The 23,455-nt window shown below is 39.8% G+C and overlaps 1 protein-coding gene across 1 annotated transcript in view; it reads left to right on the top strand.

Annotated features, from left to right (window-relative positions):
* The first annotated feature begins 1,714 nt into the window (after positions 1–1,714).
* ARHGAP40 (Rho GTPase activating protein 40) overlaps positions 1,715–23,455 on the top strand; it is a 37,913-nt gene continuing 16,172 nt past the window's right edge. Inside the window, exons 1-4 of the mRNA XM_081322755.1 lie at positions 1,715–1,952; positions 15,895–16,097; positions 20,835–21,052; positions 22,664–22,739. Of these exons, the coding sequence (XP_081178881.1) occupies positions 1,834–1,952; positions 15,895–16,097; positions 20,835–21,052; positions 22,664–22,739 (616 nt within the window). The 5' untranslated portion in view covers positions 1,715–1,833. The remainder of the gene's footprint in view (positions 1,953–15,894; positions 16,098–20,834; positions 21,053–22,663; positions 22,740–23,455) is intronic.

Consider the following 23,455-nt stretch of genomic DNA (forward strand, 5'->3'; position numbering starts at 1 on the left):
GAGGCCTTTGAACTATAGTGCTGGAGAAGACTCCTGTGAGTCCCTTGGACTGCAAGGTGATCAAACCGGTCAGTCCTAGAGGAGATCAACCCTGACTGCTCTTTAGAAGGCCAGATCCTGAAGCTAAAACTCAAATACTTTGGCCACCTAATGAGAAGGAAGGACTCACTGGAGAAGAGCCTAATGCTGGGAAAGATTGAGGGCAATAGAAGAAGGGGACGACAGAGAATGAGGTGGCTGGATGGAGTCACTGAAGCAGTAGGCGTGAGCTTAAATGGACTCCAGAAGATGGTAGAGGACAGGAAGGCCTGGAGGAATGTTGTCCATAGGGTTTGCGATGGGTCGGACACAACTTCGCAGCTAACAACAACAATTCAGCATTCTCCCTCTTTAATGTTCTCTAGATGTATACACTTCAAATTGTAGCATTCTCAGCAGGGGTTAGGGAAAATAGATGTTTCATGTTAAGTGCTGTTCATGGTAATACTAAAAAATCACTTAAAATATACTATCGTGTCCTTTTGATCTTCCTTCAGCTCATATTGCTCTAAATCAGACATGTCAAACTTGTGATGTCACATGTTGTCGCGCAACATATTGGGATGGTTTTGCCATTGCCGGCAATAGGGTGGGCATGGCTTCTGGATGATGCATTCAGCCCGTGGGCCGGCAGTTTGACACTCCTGCCTAAATTGTCAGCTGCCTGTTGTGTTGAGAATCCCATCACCTCTAATACCTAAGTAGCTTAACCATCATATATGGATAACAGAATATTGGTTTGGGCAGCTTCTCTAATTTCTTATAAGAATTTGTTGAGGATTTAAATTGCAACTTGTATTATATTCAGTTCTCTATACATTGTCAGGATTAACTTCCATCAGTGATTTCGATTTATATTTCCCTGCAGTTAGTCTAAGGTAGTGCAGTCCAGCTGACTGAATGGAGAAACTTTGCAAGTAATCTTTAAAACGACAGCAACCCTTTTGGTCTGATATACTGTACTGGTTTCTCTTTTGAGGAAGTTTCTTTCTACATAGGAGGAGCATTAAGAAGTGCTATTTCTGAGAAAAACGGGAAGTTTTATGATTTGTTGTAGTGTTAGGGCTCAGCTGTAACTTTGCGATAGATGCCAACCATATTTATTTTTTATCTTTATTTCTGTGCATTAAGGAACTTATCTCTGCAGCCTGGTTTTTGAAGATCTTCTGTCATGGCAGTGGACCCTAGAAACATACCTTGGCCTGTTAAATAATAAGATTATTTATTTATTTTTATATTACTTCCCTTCCATGTAAAGACCAAAATTTAACTGTCTGCCAACTTTTGTCAGGGTATTTTATGATCATTATTCCAACTGCAGTCTGGTTTGGGCAGGTATTTCTGGTTTTGTGTCTAATCAGCTGATGGGAGATAAGTGTGGAGCAGGCAGACACTCTGGATCCAAACTGCCTGGCCTGACAGCAGAACAAGTCACGTCTTTCCACCTTCAGTTTCACATACAAGACAGGTATCCTTTGCATTTCAAGCACAAGACAGTTGACGACAATTCTTGAATGAGTGCCTGGCTGCATACTTGAAGTCATGGGTATGTTGGCTAGATTTTATCTCTCTGTTCTCACTGGGTGTATATCAGGGTAAGAGCGAAGGAGGAGGATCTACTACCCAATTAGCAGCATTCCTGAGGAATGAGTGGGAGGTGCATTGTGTTCAGAGCTGCCTCTTGCGGAACAATCCAAACTTCTCAGCATAGGTTCTTCTGTTCCTGGATATTTTGAGGACACGGATGATTTGATAGGTGCCTTTCTTGGCAGCAACAAACTATCTGGGCTATAAATGAAGAAAATGGATAAATTTGGAAAGCATGGCAGATATGGATTTGTTAGAACTCGATTTCCTAGACCCCAGATCATCTTGCAGCCAGTCCTATCCTCTGGACACACAGAAATTTGCAGGTACGATTTGTGTTAACTTGTGTTACTTCCTCTTGAATTTACACCAGCACAGAAATGGCATAAAGTAGAGCAGTAGTGTAAAATTCTAAAATTCAGGTACAATGACAAAAAAAGCAAATTAAAAATGGCAGAAAGCTTACTTTTTTGTCAGATAGCCAGCATTAATTGACTTCACATGGCAATGGGATAGGGGACAAGAAACAATCTGCGTGGATGTAGAAGATAGAAGTAATTTTTAACATGCAAAATAGCTTATCAAACCTTAGAAGCTTGTAATTGGAAGTACATCTTCATTAATACTAGAACTGAGTAGAGAAACTATATGTGTAAATATTGTACTCCGTATATGTGGCATGTGATCAATTTGTTAGTTGATTATAGCTGCAATACGTCTATTGAATAATTCCAAATATTTGTGTTTTAGTATAATGTTTTAGTATAATGGTGTTCAGTGGTTTTTTGGTGCTGACCTTACAGTAATAGTAATGGATCAATTACTTATATGCCATATAATCTAATGCAGATGGATTTTTTTCCTTAGCTTCCTTCAAATGTAGTTGTGCATTATTTAGGGAACATTAATTGCCATACAATTTCTTTTCTAGGTTTGTACCTTATTTATAACAGTACTTGTTCTATAACTAATACTGCAAAGTCTCTCTTTTACTGTTGTAAAGGTCTTACCTTCTTTTTGTGTAAATAAAAATTGTTATTCTCTTATTAATTTTGAAAGAAATGCAGATAAATCAGCCTGTTTTAAGTTGTTCTTGCAGGTTTTTTACTTAAGTGTAGAAATTGTATTTAGATTATGAATCCTTTGTTATAGTTTTGTAGGCATAATTAATTGAGCCTGTGACTACTTGACACTCACAAAATGTGATGGAAAATATACTGACACTTCAATTACTCATTCAAGTGATCACTTGTTCAATTAGTGTTATAGCAACCACAGCAGGTAAATTGGATTGTCATCAGTCATAAGTCATCAGTATAATTTAAGTGCCATTCTTTCATCACCACCACCACCCAAAAAAATAAAAATCAGAAGAAGATGGTCATTGATCCAGATTCTTTTGCAACGTTTATTTGGTTTCTTATTCTTCAGGCTAAGTGCCAGCTGTGCTGTGATTTCTCTAAGCTCAGAAACTGACTTGGTGACATTCCACAAGATGATCAAACTTTGTGCAGAAACTATTTGTGCATTTTCAGCCATTGTTGTCAGTCTTCTGCAGTTTTGTTTAAAGACAAACCTTAAATATTCCCCCTTCTCTCTGTATTTGTCCCTTAAATTAATCCATCTCTAAATCTTATTTCAACTAAGGTTCTGATGGTTGATATATCACTGAATTGCAGATTGCCAAACTATCTCATTTCTCAGTGGGGTTCTGGGAAGGGGAAAGAAAGATTGTAAGGATTTTTAGGTATGTTTTTAATTTCCACTTCTTAAGCTTGCAACTTAGAGTAATTGTTCAGTACATTTTTCTTGGCTTTTGTGCTGGTGGGATTGGTCCATATTTTATTCCTCTACTGTTTGCAACACATTTTATTACTTACTGAACTAGAATGACATATAATATACCCAAAGACATGAAAGAATAAAAGCCTATTTGCCTGGTGCTGCAAAGAGGACATATGTTGTATGCATCACTGGAGGGAGCATTCTGCAGCTGGAGTGTAGTGAACATTAACTCAGAAGACCTCCTGGAGAACCACTGGCCACACCTAGTGTGAGGAGATAGCCAAAGCAGGACCTCTTCAGATGTTTAATTGTGTTTTTCTGAATAAGCGGCGGATGACGTGGTTTACACAACAGTCTAAGCTCAAACCAAACTTTTTTATGACTCAGTACAATGTGCAGATCTAGCCTGTATGTGAAGGGGAATAACACTTGGAGAGAGATTTTGAGAGAGATGTTTAAAAGAGCCCTGAAAATTCCATTTCAAAACTGGTGTGTTAACATATTTCACCCCTAAGACCAAGACTCTTAAAACTTGATCTCTGCTGCTTCTGAATAGAAGTGGCTCCTTAGGCAGAATTCTAAAACTTTGTCAAGATGCAGGTTAATAATGTTTAGAAATGCCAACCTTGTACTTGGTTCCTGTTCATAAATTTGGTAAGCTGATGCTTCATAGTTGACTGATGTCTAACAATTAGAGATTCAGAAATTGAATGAGACCTGGGCTTGTAGCATTACCTTTGTGCACACAGGGGGGAAGACGCAGCTGGGAATGTTGCGAGCTGCCTGGTGGCATTATTGTTTCAGTTCCCCATTTATTGCCTAATTGATTTGGATCATAATTGTATCATTTATATTCAGGTCACTACTGAATTGGCATCAGTGAATTAACAGCTCTGCTTTTTTCATCTCTATCTATTGGAATTTAAAGCTAGAGAATATCCTGTTGGCCTGAAGTAGGTAATCATTCATAGATGAAGGACTGTGCGCAGTGGACAGAGCAATGGCAATTGCAGATTTTTAGCTAATCCTCGAGCAACAACCACAATTAAGCCCAAAATTTATGTTGCTAACTGAGACATTTGTTAAGTGAATTTTGCTCCTTTGAACAAACCTTCTTGCCACAGTTGTTAAATGAATCATTGCAGTTGTTAAGTAACATGGTTGTTAAGTGAATCTGTTTTCCCCATTGACTTTGTCAGAAGGACACTGCAGCCGTCATAAGTCAAGAGTCTGAATTTTGATCATGTGACCATAGGGATGCTGCAACGATGGTAAGCGTGAAAAATGGTCATAAGTCACTTTTTTCAGTGCTGTTGTAACTTTGAATAGTCACTAAATGAACTGTTGTAAGGCGAGAACTACCTGTATGCCCATTGGCATGGTTGTCTTTCTAATAGATGCCATGGAAGAATAATGGATAAACTAGGATTCTCCCTCTTTGTTTTTATTCCTCATCTAAGCAAAAATAAAGGGCCTTTCCCAACTTGAATCTAACCAGAGGTAGTCCTTGATTTACGACCACAACTGAGCCCAAAAATTCTGTAGCTAGGCAAGACATTTTTAAGTGAGATTTGCCCCATTTTATGACCTTTCTTGCCACAGTTGTTAAGTGAACAAGTCATTAAGCGAATCTGGCTTCCCCCATTGAATTTGCTTGTCAGAAGCCGGTTGGAAAGGTTACAAACAGTGATCACATGACCCCGGAATAGTGCAACTACCAGAAATCCAGTTACCAAGCATCTGAATTTTGATCACGTGACCATGGGAATGCTGCAACAGTTGTAAGGATGAAAACCAGCCATAAGTCACTTTTTCCAGTGCCGTTGTAACTTCAAAACGTCACTAAATGAATGGTTGTAAGTCAAGGGCTATGTGTATGGCAGGGATCCCCAACTCCCGGTCCGTGGACCAGTACCGGGGCTGCGGCATGCCAGCAACTCGTCCGCATGAACAAGCAAAGCTCCATCCACAAGATGCAGGCAGCACACAAAACCACACACCCTCTGGTTCACAGAAAAACCTCCATCCATGGAACTGGCCTCTGGTGCCCAAAAGGTTGGGAACCTCTGGTGTATGGCATGAAATCCCCTGGCAGTGTCTTTATTCTGCTGTATCCCCTTGGTGTTGCCTTCACCTTCAAAGATGGCCCCTCTTCTTAGCTGAACAGGAGTTGAAATATTTTTCTCTTCAGCTGACATCAACTACAAGCAATTTCAAAATGTTTCCAATCCCTTTTGTCAATAACTCCCATCAGGGGACCCTGGTGGGGGAGTGAGCAGATGAATCTGGCACCATAGGAATATTTCAGGCTGTTGTAGGTGTGTCACATCCCCTCCGCACACTTTCACTATCGTTCTTCTTACCCTTACACCCCAAAGAGCAGGTGCAGCTTTTTGAAGTAGGTTAAACCTACGTTTTTCAGAGACTGCAGGCCTAGCTGTCTTTCAAAAATTGCTACTTTATGAAAGCTACAGTAGTGGCCAAAATTGTGGAAACCTTTTGGGGAAAGTATACAGTAGAGATGCCACCTTTGGTTAAGTTTCCACCAATTTTTCTTCTATTTTCTTTACAACTGTAGCCTTGTTCACTTAATAATACTATTTTACATCGCTTTCTGGGCAATCAGTCAACTCTTTGCTCCATTACTTTAACTTTATTACGTTTTACAAGCTCACTAAATGAAAGGAAAAAAAACCCCAACCAACTTGATTGCGATCACATAACACACTGACAAATGTCTTCTTCTCAGCTTCAATACATGACATCAATAACTGAATCCTACTGTGATCTGATTGGCTCATTGTCAAAACAAGATGACACCTGATTGGCTCTCTAAACACTCATGCTCATTGGCTACAATCAGATGAAGGAAAGCTACCTGATATCAACCTAAGCAAGTTGTACTTCCTTTTTCTGGTTATTTGGCTATGTTGCAAATACATTCTTGATTAAACTATCTTTCCATTGATATATAATTTTATGGTACTACTAAAAAAAAAGCAATCAAACCTCAAAAATACACTTTTCCCAAAAGGTTTCCACAATTTTGGCCACTACTGTACTCAGTAGGTGTTTCTATTGTCCTGGGATTGGATTTTACAGCTCCCCAAACTCACTGGACAATTCCTCAGCCAGCTTGTGGAGGTGATGCGTAGGTTTTCCCTTTCTTTTCCCATGAGTGGTAAAACAGGAGAATGTGGTTTGAGCCACCTGCCAAATCTGCAGCCTTCCCAAGCACTGTCCTTGCATCACAGCTATGATTGGTGGGTGGTTTCCCACTGGCTGGTAAGTGGGAAAGCAGCAAAGCCAGGGTTTAACTAATCTCTTAGCTAAACACACCCTGCTAATCTGGAAGCAGATGCCAATATTCTGCGATAAAGCAAAATATTGTAAAATAGAGATTTTCCCCTGATAGTTTCCTGCTGATTCAGGGGTGAGTAGAAAGCATTTTATCATCGCAGTGGATATGATAAATATCTCTGCATGAAGTCAGCTGTAATCACAATTATTCCATATTGGTTCAATGCTGGATTTCATTCTACCAAGCTGCATGTCAAAGTGTAATTCATCTACTGTTTGTAAATAGGATTTATAATTACTAGATTTCTGTAATTGCTTAAAGTATTTGGATGGTATTCAGAATTAGCAGATTGAGAAGTTTTTTAAAACAAGGACATAAGAGTTTCATAATATAAGAGCATGGAAGTGCGAACATGCTGGTGAATGAAAAGATCTCTGCATTTGTTGGAACTGTATTTGGAGCCAGGGGAAGAAAAGGGAAAGTATGTAGTCTTTTGCACTGATAAATTGTATTATTTCAGGTAGAGATTCAGTCTTTTTGGATCATCCATTTTTGAATAAAGTAGAAAATGCATGGAGGTTTAGCCATTTTAGCAAAGAATATCTTTTTCTCAGCAGTTCTACTAATCTATGGATGCTAACCCATATTTGTAAATAATAAAATAGGACTGACATATCTGAGTTGTAAAAGCCAAACACCATTGAATGTCATTTAAAGAGATTCATACTATTTAATGGTTGTCCCATTTTCTTGTAATCCAGTGTGGTTGTCCTACTATAAAAGCTGATTGAACACAAAATGCTATCAGAATTAAACAAATCATGTCAAGCACTTGATCCCTCTTCCCAATTGCAGATTGCTGTGCTATCCTGTATCTTGCTTTATTCTCAACTTCACAGAATCTGCAAGTCTGGTGGCAGGTTGTTTAAATATTCCATCCATTTATCAAGAAGGGAAACGTGGTAGGAATACTGTGTAAAGGCTGTATCATTACCTTGCTGAAAGTTTTATTCAGATTTCTCTTCCTCTAGTACATACTTACATAAGACTTTTACAGTATTATAGGTAATCTCCAAGTTACGAGCATTCACTTAACGTTTGTTCAAAGTTACAGGACCAGCACCCCCTAGTGTTTACGAGCAAATCCCAAAATTACGAATATTGCAGCACCACAGCAGTCGTTCACCCTTACAAGCAACTGCAGAGGCTCTACAACATTCACACTCTTTTCCCCCACACACAACTGCTACCCCCTCCCTTTCTTCTAAGGTGGACTCGCTTACCTTGCAAAATCTGTCTCCTCTCTGCCGTGTTTTCTTTCCATTTGAGGGAGAGGAGAATTGGCTTGGAAATGCTTTTTGTGCTGACAATGGAAGCTGCTGGGTGCCGTAATATCGTGTGGATTCAAACACAAATTCTCTGCAAAAGAGATCATGGCCCCCGGAAACTTCTATTCTGAGGGAGGGAAGTGTTTGCTTCGTCTGCATGCCTATGGGGCAAAACGTGGAATTGGAGTTGGCCGGGCACAGGAACCAATGCTGTCCGTGGCCCAGGTGCATTGTGTCGTGATTCAGTGTCAGCCTGTGCTCCCAGCAGCTGAGTCTGAGGATTCGGAGAATTCGGAGGAGGGGTTTGGAGAGCCTTTGGTGTCGGAGGGAGGCTCTGATGCACTGCAGGACTCTCAGCCTGGCCCCTCCAGTCGTGTTCTTCATGAGGTTCAGCTGTGTGAGGAGGAGGTATCGGACTCAGAGGAGTCACAGCTGAATCTGTTTAGAGACGCTAGAAGCAGAAGGCAATCCAGCATAGCAGACCAGAGAAAAATCAATGAGGCAACTCAGTGAAAAGAGGAGAAGGCATTGAGAAGCCACGCCTTGGGACAGATAATAAAAGGGGAAGGTGTGGGCGGTGCTGGTTGCTGAAGGCAACCGTTTGTAGACATTCAAAGAGAATCCTGATCTGTTCTTGCTAATCTGTTTGACTCTTGTTTGTTGTTTGGCTCTTGCTTGATGTTTTGAATCATTTATTGAAGAAAATATTCTGCTGCTTTTTTGTTTGAAAGACTTTATCATTTTGGAACTGCAAATAAATTTGGGTTGGGTTTTTTCCAGCCTATTGATTTGTCAAAAGGAAAAAGGGGTTGTCCCTGTCACACAAACAGGGCCGGTCGTAGGCTGGAACAGAACACATTGCTTGCTCGCGTGTGCCGGCCTTGGTTTGAGGGCAGGAACAAAACTTTCAACTGAGCGGGGATGCATAGTGGGGCAAGTTCCCTTGCACCTGCATCCAAACTGCTGGTGGCGGCAATAGCCGCCTGAGTGGCTACGATCTCCTGCCCAACCTACTCCTTGCCTGACTGGCCAGTGGCACAAATCCTGACTGCTCTTCTGCTTGTCGTCCTCCCCACTCAAGCGGTGGCAGCAGCTTCAGTTTCTCCGCTCCATCCGAAAGGAGGAAAGCAGAGGCACAGAGCAGGATTGCTCTCAAGAAGATGCGGGTCCACTGCTCGCTTGCATGCACCGGCCTCATTGAGAGTAATCCCACTCTGCGCCTCCGCTTCTTTTCACTTGGATGGAGCGGAGAAATTCAAGCCACTGCCGCTCAAACACATTTTATCCAAACGCAGACCTGAGAGAGATTGGAAGGTCCATGTGACTGCTTGTAGCTCCGTTTGACTCAGGTCTCCGTTTGGATAAAAAGTGTTTGAGCACCTATGGGGCTATTTAAAATGCATGGATTTGCTGTGTTTTGAAGCTCCCTGTGACAGTTCTTTCTGTTTGTGAAGTGCCCCACAGGTCTTAAGCCCTTTCTTGGTGAAAACGGAGCCCCTGGAGTGATCACGCCATGCTCTGTGGCTCCATATTTGCCAGAAAAAGCCTTTTCTCAAGCCCTTTCCTGGCGAAAAGAAAGCCCCTGGAGTGAGCGCACCATGCTCTGTGGCTCCATTTTTGCTGGAAAAAGCCTTTTCTTAAGCCCTTTCCTGAAGAAAACAGCAACCAAGGTGGTAGCGGCTTGAGTTTGCTCACTCTATCCAAGTGGAAGAAGCAGAAGAAGAAGTGGAAGCACAGAGTGGGATTGCTCTCAATAAGCCCGGTGCACACGAGCAAGCAGCAGACCTGCATCTTCTTGAGAGGAATCCTGCTCTGCGCCTCCACTTTCTTCCTTTTGGATGGAGTGGAGAAACCGAAACTGCTGCCACCGCTTGAGTGGGGAGGAGGACAAGGAGAAGAGTGGTTAGGATTTGTGCCACCGGCCGGTCAGGCAAGGAGTAGGTTGGCCGGTGTGGGTGGCTGGCTGGGGTGGAGAGATTGTGGCCGCTCAGGTAGCTGTTGCCGCCACCACTGCTGCCAGCAGTTTGGATGCAGGTGCAAGGAGACTTGCCCCACAATGCATCCCCGCTCAGTTGAAGGCTTCGTTCCTACCCTCAAACTAAGGCCGGTGCACACCCGGGCCATGGACGGCATTGGTTCTTGTGCCCGGCCGACTCTAATTCCATGCTTTGCCCCATAGGCATGCAAACAAAGCAAACACTTCCCTACCCCCTCAGAATGGATGCTTCCAGGGGCCATGATCTCTTTTGCAGAGAATTTGTGTTTGAACTTGTGCGATATTACGGCACCCAGGAACTTCCACTGTCAGCGCGAAAAGCATTTCCAAGCCGATTCTTCTCTCCCTCAAAGGGAAAGAAACCGCAGCAGAGAGGAGACAGTTTTTGCAAGGTAAGTGAGTCTGGCATGGTAGGAAGGAAGGACATGAGGTTTCTTAATGGGTCAGGGAGGCCTTGGGGGCCTGTTCCATCATTAGGCCCCCCATGGCCTTCCCCACCCTGAGATACCTCCTGCACTTAACGTGCTGTGTGCGTCTTAACGAGCAGGGAGTTTTTTTTGTCCAAGGTACGAGATTCCCATGAGTTTTCAAGTTACAAGTGGAATGTGCAGGCTCCATTACACTTGTAACTCGAAGACTACCTGTATTTAGTTAAACCATTGCCACTTTAGCTTGCCTCCATGTCCTGCTTTTCATCCTATTCCTTTTCTCTGTTTCTGTGATAGGCAGGAATGTCTTTTTAAAAAGCATGCACATGTAAATTCATCTCTGGGAACCATTTTAACTGAAAAATAAAATTAGAAGTATCAAACTAATCTTTTAACACTTGTCACTTCTAATGATTGTCATTCTTGTTCCTTTGTTAAGTAATCCATGCAATGTTTGGATTACCAAGCAAACATCATCTATATATTTCTATTGCACTTTATTTGGGGTATGGGCAGTTGGATGGTGGACATAAGATAGCAAAGGAATTGATACTGACTTGTTGTTGTTGTTGTTAGCTGCAAAGTCATGTCCGACTCATCGCGACCCTATGGACAATGTTCCTCCAGGCCTTCCTGTCCTCTACCATCTTCTGGAGTCCATTTAAGCTCACGCCTACTGCTTCAGTGACTCCATCCAGCCACCTCATTCTCTGTCGTCCCCTTCTTCTCTTGCCCTCAATCTTTCCCAGCATTAGGCTCTTCTCCAGTGAGTCCTTCCTTCTCATTAGGTGGCCAAAGTATTTGAGTTTTAGCTTCAGGATCTGGCCTTCTAAAGAGCAGTCAGGGTTGATCTCCTCTAGGACTGACTGGTTTGATCTCCTTGCAGTCCAAGGGACTTGCAGGAGTCTTCTCCAGCACCATAGTTCAAAGGCCTCAATTCTTTGGCGCTTGGCCTTTTTTATGGTCCAGCTTTCACTGCCATACATTGCAACTGGGAAGACCATAGCCTTGACTATACGCACTTTTGTTGACAGGGTGATGTCTCTGCTTTTTAGTGTGCTGTCTAGATTTGCCATTGCTTTCTTCCCGAGGAGCAAGAGTCTTTTAATTTCTTGGCTACAGTCCCCATCTGCAGTGATCTTGGAGCCCAGGAAAATAAAATCTGTCACTACCTCCATTTCTTCCCCATCTATTTGCCAGGAATTGAAAGGGCTGGATGCCATGATCTTGGTTTTCTTAATGTTAAGTTTCAACCCAAGTTTTGCACTCTCCTTCTTCACCCGCAACAAGAGGCTCTTTAGTTCTTCTTCACTTTCTGCCATTAGAGTGGTATCATCTGCATATCTTAGGTTGTTGATATTTCTTCCGGCAATCTTAATTCCAACTTTTGATTCATCTAGCCCTGCCTTTCTCATGATGTGCTCTGCATATAAGTTAAATAGGCAGGGCGACAGTATACAGCCTTGCTGGACTCCTTTCCCAATTTTGAACCAATCAGTGGTTCCGTGTCCAGTTCTCAATGTTGCTTCTTGGCCGACATATACGTTTCTCAAGAGACAAATAAGATGGTCTGGTACGCCCATCTCTTTAAGGACTTGCCACAGTTTGTTATGATCCACACAATCAAAGGCTTTAGCATAGTCAATGAAGCAGAAGTAGATGTTTTTCTGGAACTCTAGCTTTCTTCATGATCCAGCGTATGTTGGCAATTTGATCTCTAGTTCTTCTGCCTCTTCGAAATCCTTCCTGTACTTCTGGTAGTTCTCGATCCACATACTGCTGGAGTCTAGCTTGTAGGATTTTAAGCATGACTTTACTAGCATGTGAAATGATTGCAATGGTGCGATAGTTTGAACATTCTTTGGCACTGCCTTTCTTTGGAATTGGAATGTAAACTGATCTTTTCCAATCCTGTGGCCACTGTTGAGTTTTCCAAATTTGCTTGCAAATTGAGTGTAGCACTTTTACTGCATCGTCTTTTAAGATTTTGAATAGCTCAGCTGGAATACTGTCACCTCCACTAGCTTTGTTGTTGCTCAGCTTTTCTAAGGCCCACTTCACTTCACATTCTAGGATGTCTGGCTCGAGGTCAGTGACCACCTCATTGTGATTATCAGGGACATTAAGCTCATTCTTGTATAGTTCTGTGTAATTTTGCCATCTCTTCTTAATCTCTTCTGCCTTTGTTAGGTCCCTGCCATTTTGGTCCTTTATCATGCCCATCTTTGCATGAAACGTTCCCTTCAACTCTCCAATTTTCTTGAAAAGATCTCTGGTCCTCCCTATTGTATTGTTTTCTTCTATTTCTTTGCACTGTTCATTTAAGAAGGCATTCTTATCTCTTCTAGCTATTCTCTGGAACTCTGCATTCAATTGGGCGTATCTTTCTTTTTCTCCCTTGCCTTTCGCTTCCCTCCTTTCCTCAGCTATTTGCAAAGCTTCCTCAGACAGCCATTTTGCTTTCTTGCATTTCTTTTTCTTTGGGATGGTTTTGGTTGCTACCTCTTGTACAATGTTGCGAACCTCTGTCCATAGTTCTTCAGGCACTCTGTCTATCAGATCTAATTCCTTAAATCTATTTGTCACCTCTACTGTATATTCAATAGGGATATGATTTAATTCATACCTGAGTGGCCTAGTGCTTTTTCCTACTTTCTTCATTTTAAGCCTAAACCTGGCAACAAGAAGCTCATGGTCTGAGCCACAGTCAGCTCCTGGTCTTGTTTTTACTGACTGTATAGAGCTTCTCAATCTTTGGCTGCAGACCATATAGTCAATCTGATTTCTGTGTTGACCATCTGGTGATGTCCATGTGTAGAGCCGTCTCTTGGGTTGTTGGAAAAGAGTGTTTGCTATGACCATCGTATTCTCTTGACAAAATTCTATCAGCCTGTGCCCTGTTTCATTTTGTACTCCAAGGCCAAACTTGCCTGTTATTCCAGTTATCTTTTGGCTTCCTACTTTAGCATTCCAATCCCCCATGATGATAAGGACATCGTTTTTTGGTGTTAGTTCTATAAGGTGCTGTAGAGCTTCATAGAACCGGTCAATTTCATCCTCTTCAGCACCGGTGGTTGGGGCATAGACTTGGACTACTGTGATATTGAATGGTGTGCCTTGGATTCGAACTGAGATCATTCTGTCATTTTGAGGATTGTATCCTAGTATTGCTTTTCCTACTTTTTTATTGACTATGAAGGCTACTCCATTTCTTCTGAGGGATTCTTGCCCGCAGTAGTATACCTGATGGTCATCTGAATTAAATTCACCCATTCCTGTCCATTTTAGTTCACTGATACCTAAGATGTCGATGTTCAGTCTTGTCATGTCCTGTTTGGCCACGTCCAGCTTTCCTTGATTCATGGATCTTACATTCCAGGTTCCTATGGAGAAAAAATCTTTACAGCATCGGACTTTCCTTTCACCACCAGACACATCCACAGCTGAGCGTCCTTACGGCTTTGGCCCAGTCGCTTCATTCTTTCTGGCGCTACTAGTACTAGCCCTCTGCTCTTCCCCAGTAGCATATTGGTCACCTTCCGACCTGAGGGGCTCATCTTCCAGCGTCATATCGTTTTGCCTTTTGGTACTGTCCATAGGGTTTTCATGGCAAAGATACTGGAGTGGGTTGCCATTTCCTTCTCCAGTGGATCATGTTTTGTCAGAACCCTCTGCTATGACCTTTCCGTCTTGGGTGGCCCTGCACGGCATAGCTCATAGCTTCATTGAATTACGCAAGCCCCTTCGCCATGACAAGGCAGTAATCCATGAAGGGGTACTGACTTGTGGATAAATTTAAAACATGAAGTTACGATATAAATCTTCACTCTCATAGCTATGGAACCAGAATGTTGTCTTTTGCATGGTTGCTGAAAATGATCAGTTTGGGATGAATGCAAGTTTTTTCTAAATAAAGGTAACTCATACATCAGACATCTAGCCTTTTCTGAAAACCACTGGAAAGGATTAGAGGAAGTTGTTGTTAAACCAACTAACTACAGATTCTAGATGGTGGGAACCATACAGCATTGTTAAGTAATGTGAATTTCTCTTCTGCAGTTCTTCTTTAGAATGGCAGCAGAATGGTTATTATAATGTTGATTTGGGAGGTTCTCCCTTCCCAAAATATTATTCTGTGAATCAAAATTGGCTGCTTTTCCAGCTGCTTAATTTACTTAGCCACACAACATTCTTGCACTGCTGGGGAGACCTAATATCAGTTGATTTGATCCTCATAGGTTTTAAGTGATTACTTATTATGATCCATTATTCAAATGACAATGCTTCGGGCAAAGACTTGGAAGCAAATGAAAGAGACTCAGTTTCCAGTTATGTGATTTCTCCACCCCCCACACATGCATGCTAATTTTTTTTTTTAAAAAAAATCCCTTTCATCTGTCATTTCCCTGCCAAGTGATTATAAGACCTTGAGAGGCTAGCTGGAAGCTAGCCAATGATCTGCCCTTTTATTTATTTATTTATTTACATATACATATACATATACACAGGGCTTTTTTTCTCATAGAACGCTCAGAACGGAGTTCCGGCACCTTTTTTGGATGGAACCTTGTAGGGTAGGCAAGGCAGGTTGTATGACATATGTGAGTTCCAGCACCTTTTTCTTTTACAAAAAAAGCACTGCATATACATATACATATACATATACATATACATATACATATACATATACATATACATATACATATACATATACATATACATAGATAGATGATAGATAGATAGATAGATAGATAGATAGATAGATAGATAGATAGATAGATAGATAGATAAAACTTTCCTGTGAATTTCTTTCAATGCTCTGCTTTCCCTTCCCAACACTGTGATTTGTTAGACAGGTTTAGGTTTAGTTTGTTCATGCATTTTTGTATCCTGGATTGTAGGACTGAGAAAATCAATGCATAAGAAGTTCTGAGAATCATCAGTTCAGTGAAAAAGCCAGCTTTATTCAGAGGACTTTTCCTGAATTCTGCTGTTTGCTCCAGAAATAATTAGTTTCATGTCCTCTAAATGTGTTAGGATTACAGCTTGCGTAAGAATGAGTGCTTTTCAATATTTTTAGGATTGCAGAAAGTTTTCTTCTTCTACGTTTGTAAAGTTCTTTGTGTTTACAGACTCACTCTGAACCCTTGATGTTCTTCTGTGTGTTCTGAAGGAGATTCTCATCTAAGTCTAGATGAGAGGAGAGCAATCTAGAAGAGATGTTGTTGCCCTTTGTGCTTACGTCAAAGCTTGGGCTTATTTTTCTTTAGTCTACGTTACTGTGCAATAAAATGAGAAAAATAAAGATGTTGCAGAACCTTATCTTTTCTGGAAGTTGTTGACAGCTGGTTCATGCAGTAAGCGCTGATACTATTCACGGTATTTATATTTGTATAATAATTGGTTATTTTCTCTCCCCTTCTCTCTTAGCATTAGAAATTGCCCTTGCAAGATGAATTACTTTTCCCGGAAGAGCTCCTCAGAGATTCCACCGTTGGAATACAGGCCGTCCCAGACAGATTCATCAACTAACCTAGCCATGGATACCTTTTGGCTAGAAGTAGAGAGCATCAAAGAGAGCACTGAATCTGAATCTGATGAGGGCAGCCTTACAGAAGCCAAGCTCCTAGAAGGTAAGACGTGCCTTGTCGCTTACTAGAGTCTGACTTGAAGATATTTTTGCAAACAGTAGCTTACTGGGCACAGCCATGGTGGCAAATGGCACGTTCTTTCAAATAATCTTTGTTTCCTTCTTGAGATAAAAGCTATTGTAAAATGTGAGACAAAGAGAATTGCAGCCAAAGCAAACAAATTATCTAGGGAGATGGTGGTATTCGTGGTTTTATTTGTATCGAAGTAGAAGCTGAAGAGAATTTTCTTGTGGATGTTTCAGCTTAAATGCTTAACTTACGCAAGTTGTTGAGCTCAGCAGTCTAAAATAAATGATGCCTTCTGACTTGATGATTCTAAGTGTTAATATGTTTTGCATGATTTTTAGGGGAAGAAGTTTAGAAATGTTTTATTATTGTGGAACAGGGAGCAGCAAAAGTGTTCTAGCTCTTTGACCTCACCATAGTTCTGTCATCACTAAATTTTGTATCTGGATGAAGCCTCTCTATGCTTGTTATTGCCCTGGGTTGAAAGTTTCTATTACGAAACTCCCAAGGCGAGAGAATCAGGAGCTGTTGATTTGAACAATGTTGGAAGCAAATAGTTCAAACTTTCTTCTCCTCTTGCCAGGATCAAAGTTTTTGGCATTCATTTCTACAGTATTTATTTTTAATTATACATAAAGGTTAGATTGTCCTCGTGCTTATTTAGACTTGAACCAGGAATCAACTCCCTAAAATCCAATTGTTTCTAAATTCACTTTTGGAGTTTCTGAAGTGCTGTTGAAAAATAAGTTTCAGAAAGAAAGCAGTTTCCCACTCACAAGTATAAACTGTTCAACTATCTCTTCACCTCCTCTTAGTTAACAAATACATAGCTCTTTGTCTCTTAACTCAACTCCTAATTCTAGGCAATTTTAATAACACATTTTCCAATCCAGCCATCACCAAAAAGTCCAAAGTTCTGAAATAAATTTGTTAACAAATATTAAACAAAATATGAAACTCATCATTCCATATCTCAACTCTTAACTGGAAGCAAATTCAGTATATAATGTCTTTTCCAGATATCAGCAAGTCTAGAAAATAGCTAACCCACTTTAAATCTGATCAAATATGTTCCTCATTTTTTACAGAAGACAATCTTCTTTAATCCATTATCTCTTGCCTCATTTTTTCAGAACTTTTAACAAGCCTCTTTTATAAGTTCAGCAAGGAAAAAAATTGCAATTACTGTTTTTTCTTCAGACCATATAAATCTTTACTCTCATGATGGGCTTTGTCTTTTGATTTTTAGAGATTCATCTAATGTTTCCAGTCATAAATTCCTATTCACATTGCTCTCCATAATAATTTCAAATAGGCTTTAAATAATTCTGGTGTTATTTATTTATTTATAAATTTATTTTCTGCCCATCTCACCACAATCGCTTCTTCTAGGTCAGGGTGTTCATGAAAACCTGTGGTATAGCAGACAATGTTGATTTAAAGTCCTGTTGCCATTTCTCAGCTATAACTTTGAATACCATTATAAGTTGCTTATCTTGTTATGTCTCCAATATCAAAAAATATTTTTTCCACAAAAATACAGTTTACTTAAAATTAATATCAGCAACTTAATATTCAAAATTAAATATTGCAACTTTTTCTGAGTTCTTAATTTATTTAAAACTTTCTGTAGTCAAAGCCTTGTCTTCCTTTTTGCTTTTTATTTTGAATTGGTAAACTTTTAAAGATACAGTTTCATTTTCTTATGCTAATGATTGACGACGCTCACCTGGTGTTTCCAGCCATGTCATTTTGAAGGTGCCTAACTTCTGTAAAGCAGTTAAAAGATGGTTTCCAAAGGCAGTTAGGCAGGAAGGGCAGTTTTAGTGTCCTTTAAAGCAGGGGTGCCCAACCCCCAGTCCATGGACCGGCACTGGGCCGCAGCATACCAGCAACCAGGCCGCGCAAATAAGTGAAGCCCCATCTGCTGGATGCAGGCAGCACATGAAACCGTGCCCTCTCTAGTCTGCAGAAAAATCTTTTTCCACAAAACCGGTCCGTGGTGCCCAAAAGGTTGGGGACCTCTATTTTAAAGGGTCCAACTACAGCTACAGGAAGAATAGTAAATTCTGTCGTGTCCTGATTTTCCCCAGAGACAGTGCATTGCAATTTTCTGGTGAGGAGCAAACATATTGAGTGCAATGTGGGCAATCTTATTTCCTCTCAACAGAGAGGGTCAATGGACCTAATGTTTCTGCAGGCTTCTTGTCTTAGCCACAGTTGTTTGCTCCTCAAAATGCTGAGCCATCTTCAATTTGCCATTTCTTCCCTGAAAGTTCGGGAATATTTCTCGGCCTAAATTTCATAGGCAGTACTGGGAGAATAGAATTAACTAATTTTGTATATACACTATTAAGTTGAAAATATTCCTAAGTGAAAGTCTATGAACTAAAACTTAGGTAGACCTTTCATGTAAATTTGGACAGATTTCATGTAAATTTGGACAGATATCAGAAATATCTTTCTGATATTTTCTGCTAGGCAGATGCAGAATTTCATTGACCGGGTGGAGTTCCTCATTGTTGATATGAGGAATTTCACAAAAGAAAAACTGTTTCTGTGTTTGGAGAGTGGTATGGTGTGTGCATTTCTTTGAAATATTCTTATATTTTCCAGGCCTCTAAGTAATTATACCTAGTGGGTGGAAGTGAAAGAGATGAATGTGCTTTGTTGAGCAGTGTTGCTATTCTTGGAAGTGAAGAGACCCTTCTTAATAGCTACAAAGAAAAATCAGAAGTGTGTTTGTGTGGGTTGAAAAGTTTCATTTACATTTATAGGTGTCACTGATTCCCAGTTATGGAATATTATACTTTTAATTCATACCAGGCTAAGCCTAGATTCTTTCTAGAGCTATGCTGGTTCTGTAAACTCCTCCAGGGCAGGAGAACCAGATTTTTTTTATTATAAAACTACAATGTATAGTTTCTAATTCTCGTTTGATCAGTTTGTGATTCATTAAGATTGAAGGTAACTTTCACCTATCCCTGATACTGGAGCCATGATGGCGCAGTGGTTAGAATGCAGTATTGCAGGCTAACTCTGCCAACTGCCAGGTACTTCATCTTGACTGGTTCAAGGTTGACTCAGCCGTCCATCTGCCCAAGGTTGGTAAAATGAGGATCCAGATTGTTGGGGCAATATGCTGAGTCTGTAAACTGCTTAAAGAGGGCTGTAAAAGCAGTATATAAGTGTAAGTGCTATTGCTATACAAACAAACTTTGATTTTTTTGGTGGGGGGGAGGGAATGCCATGTCCCCATGTCCTCATGCTGTCTTCTTTATCTTGTTCTTAGTCTATAAGTGAGACAGTCTTAACTCAGTTGCAGTGATATTTGTGTAGTCTGTCTTTTTTATGATAGCCATCCAAGGGAGTAAATGTGCAACATCTATTAGGCTTCATCACTCATTATCTTGGAAAGAAGTCAGAATTTGGCAGTAACTGGAACAGAGGCAAGAGTGATAGGACAGAGGTCAACTGTAGGGATAGCAAATGTCACGTAGTTTTCTTCCAACTCAAAAATGGGTGGACAGCATTTCAGCTCAGCAGGAGAAGTCTGCTAAGAAGAGTTGGTCTATAAATAGATGTCAGATTCTGCTTCCCTAAATATGCTGAATATCTGGTTATATGTAAGGAAAAATGAAATAGAAATGTGTCAGAAAACAACTCTGTTCTATGAAAAACTGGGCAAAAAAATACTTGCTGGGAATTTGTTTTATTACTCATGCAGTGTCAAAATGAAAAAAAAGGTTTTCATAGCTCTTTGTGTGTATCTATGAAGAAAGGTGAAAGACACCAAGAAAATAATGTTGTAAACAATGCACTTGTGGAGTTCCTGGTGCTCTCTGAGTTTCGTTGTTTGCTTGCAGACATTTCATAACTTGAAATGGCATCATCTGCATATCAGTGCAACATAGGAATGTGTTGTTTGGAACAAATATTGCATTAACTCATTAGCCTTGAAGTATAGTAGCTCACTAGGAATTTTTTTAGGATTAAAAATGTACAAATACATAAAGAAGAACAATACTGAACTAAGCATTGGAGAAACAAGATTTTGCAAATATAATCAAATATGTAAGGAATATGATGGAAATCCTTGTAAAGTAACTTTATTTATCCAGAAACAATTTTTTAAAAATTAGTTTTCTAATTGAGATAGATGACATCTCAAATCAATGTGCTTTCAGCATAGAAAGCTAAAGAAATGAAGGGAAAATGCTGAGCATAGAATATAAGAAACTTGTACGTGCTATTCTTGTCTTTATCTGTTTTGCATGGATGTCAGTTTTGAAATCCTCATAAATTAGAAGGACTTGACTCAAGGAAATAGATGGTTATTTAAATAGGACTGAGAGTTTTCACAAGCAAGCCCATTGGGCCCTTTCAGCCCTATCATTCAGGGAAATTAATGGGAGCTTCTTAAGATATCTTTGGTTAAAGATACATTTGTTTAGCTTTTACAATTGTATTTATTTGAATTATTCCATTACTGAAGAACAGAACACAGAATGTTAGACTAGGCATTGGGTTGTTTGTAGTTCCAGGTGCTGTGACAATTTAGCCATTGTCTTTTCAGGTTGCATGAGCCATTAACCAATAATACAGCATAGACTCAGATTCAGGCTTCATAATGTTGTGTGAATCCATTCTTTGAATAGTTAAATGCTATGCTATTTATTGACCTTGCTTTTCCCATTCTTCCTTGCCTCTCAGAGGGGGAAGCTGAAGCTGAATGGCTGCAGGATGCAGGACTCTCTGACCTAATGGAGGACCATGAAGAGAATAGCAACATTGTCCTGCTGTCCACTTTGACCAAGACTCAGGCCGCGGCTGTGCAGCGAAGGTTGGATACTTATACCCGCTCCCGGCGGAAGAAAAATAAGCAGCCTATCCGTGATGTCAGAGACATTTTTGGAGTAGTTGAGTCTGGGGTACGTTCCTTTACATGGTCATTTTGCATCGGCTCTTATGTTCCCAATTTCTAACACCAACAATTTAGAATTATCCCTCAAAAAAAAAAAAGTCTGCGTTTTATCCTCTTTTTAAATTTATCAAACTTTGCAGTCCTATTAGTTAATCTCACTTAGATATTTTTTACAGAATGGGTGTTTTAAGTGTAACATAGATAAAGTTGTTTTCATAAAAACGTGCTAATTTTTGAGTGGTCAAAATCATCAAATTGCTGCTTCTTGATTAAATGTGGAGGATATTTTCCTTGTTAGCAATTTCAGTAATTTTCTTAAGTTTGTACCCCAGGCAAACAGTCAATTTTCAACTGAGAGAGACTGTGCGAGCCTCTTTAACACGTGCTCGACGGCCACAATTGTGCCCCAAAGTTCCATTGCTAAGCAAGACAGTCATTGAGAGTGTTGTGCCCCATTTTATGACCTTTTGTCATGGCTGCTAAATGAATCATTGCAGTTGTTAAGTGAATCATGTGGTTGTTAAGCGAATCTGGCTTTCCCATTGACTTTACTTGTCAGAAACTCCCTAAGAAGGTTGCAAATGACAATCCCAGGATCCCGGACACTTCAACCACTGTAAATACATGCTGGTTTGCTGGGCATCCAAGGTTCATAAGTATGAAAACTGATCATAAGTCACTTAACTTTGAACAGTCATTAAACGAATGGTTGTAAGTCAAGGACTACCTGTACTGAGTAATTGTTATTGTCTCATCATAACAGTTAACCTTGCTGTGCACTAAACCAAAACCATGATGGTATCCCAGATCAGTTGCTCTCATTTAAAGAAAAAATTTTTTTTTTCTGACTCAGAGCAAACCTCTTAGAGCCTGCAATATTTGCTTTCTGACCTTTGACTATATTAACCTGACAACAGGAGTTTAATATGAACTGGGTTTTAGCTGTGAATCTTAATTTTTGTTTCAGGTACGGCAACTGAGACAATAATTGAAAACCCCCAAATATATACTGGAATGATTTTTTTTAATAACTGAAGTGAAGGACATCACTCCATGGTACCTAGATAACTGTAAAAAGATAGAATTTTCAAGTGTGCATTTTTCCTATCCTGTTCTTCGAAAAAATGAAATCATATTTGAAATCAGCTAAGGTCAGCTACATGCTGCCACCTGCTGGGCTTCAGAAATCACATCAAGATCCATTTTTTTTCATAAAATTTAATGAACTTCCTTAGAAATGATTAATTATTGGTTGACAATCAATTTTGATGGGATATCTCCATTGTGTTGTACTGACAAAGTTGTATTTTAATCTCAAATTTGGCTTAATGCAATATGTGAATCAGTCTTCGTAAAAACTAGGTGTTTTATACATATTTGACTTTTAAATTTTTTTTAAAAAAATACAATTATTGTAAATATTGCATTTTGAAAACATTTTCATTTGTTTTATTTTTACATTCTGTATTGGGATAGCCTGCAATCAAAACAATAAACTTGCTACTTATGCAGTTTACACATGAAAAAGTCCACTGATGTGCTAGAATGCATGCTTAAAACAAGCCATGGTTTAATGTGATATGTGAATTTACTTGCTTTTCTTGCACTCTCTGCCTAGGAGACTGAACCAGTGATGGAGTCTGAAATGGATCGACGTCACCGCAGGTCTGCATCATCTAACAACCTTCAGAAATGTAAGAAAATTATTGCATTGCTGTCAATAGAAATTAGGAATATAAAAGTATGCAGCTGTTGCCAACTCTGGGTTTTCCCATGTGTTTATACACAGACTATAGTTTTGTAACTAACTAGTGTGGTACTATCCAACTAGTGTGATATGACATCACGTTTGCAGGAATTTTAAGGTGATTCTTCTGACATAATTTCTTGTAAATTTCTTCCTCTGTTTTAAAGTTCTGTCATCCCCATTTATTGTAGCATGTATGCAAGCTTTACAGTGTGAGTACCTCCATTCTGGGCCTTTAGTAACGACCAGGCTGACTAGAAAATTCTCTGATGTAAACTACACGCATTGCATTTAAAGAAAACCTATTTATATTTTGGTGGTGATTACTTTCTTTTATTTCAGTAGTCTTGTTTTTTTCCTTTTTTCTTTTTCTAAGAATTTAAAATTTGCAAAACTGAAGATCTGAAAGCTTCAGTTAAATAATTAAGTCTTAAATTGGAGCTTGATTCTTGGCAATGTGATAATCGTATGGATGCTTTGGTTTTCTTGGTAATAGTGCACAAGTCATTTGCCTCTCATCCAAGTACTAAGAGAGTCTGAAGTTTAAAAGCTGCCTAGCTTGTTGAGGTCAGCCAGGCTCAGCTAAATGAAAGAGTCAGATGCAAGATAAAATAAATTTATTTTTACTCCTGCAAACATATTTATCATATGAGTTAAAATAAC

The sequence above is a fragment of the Vipera berus genome (assembly GCF_964194415.1).
Source record: "Vipera berus genome assembly, chromosome: 3".
Classification (NCBI taxonomy): domain Eukaryota; kingdom Metazoa; phylum Chordata; class Lepidosauria; order Squamata; family Viperidae; genus Vipera; species Vipera berus.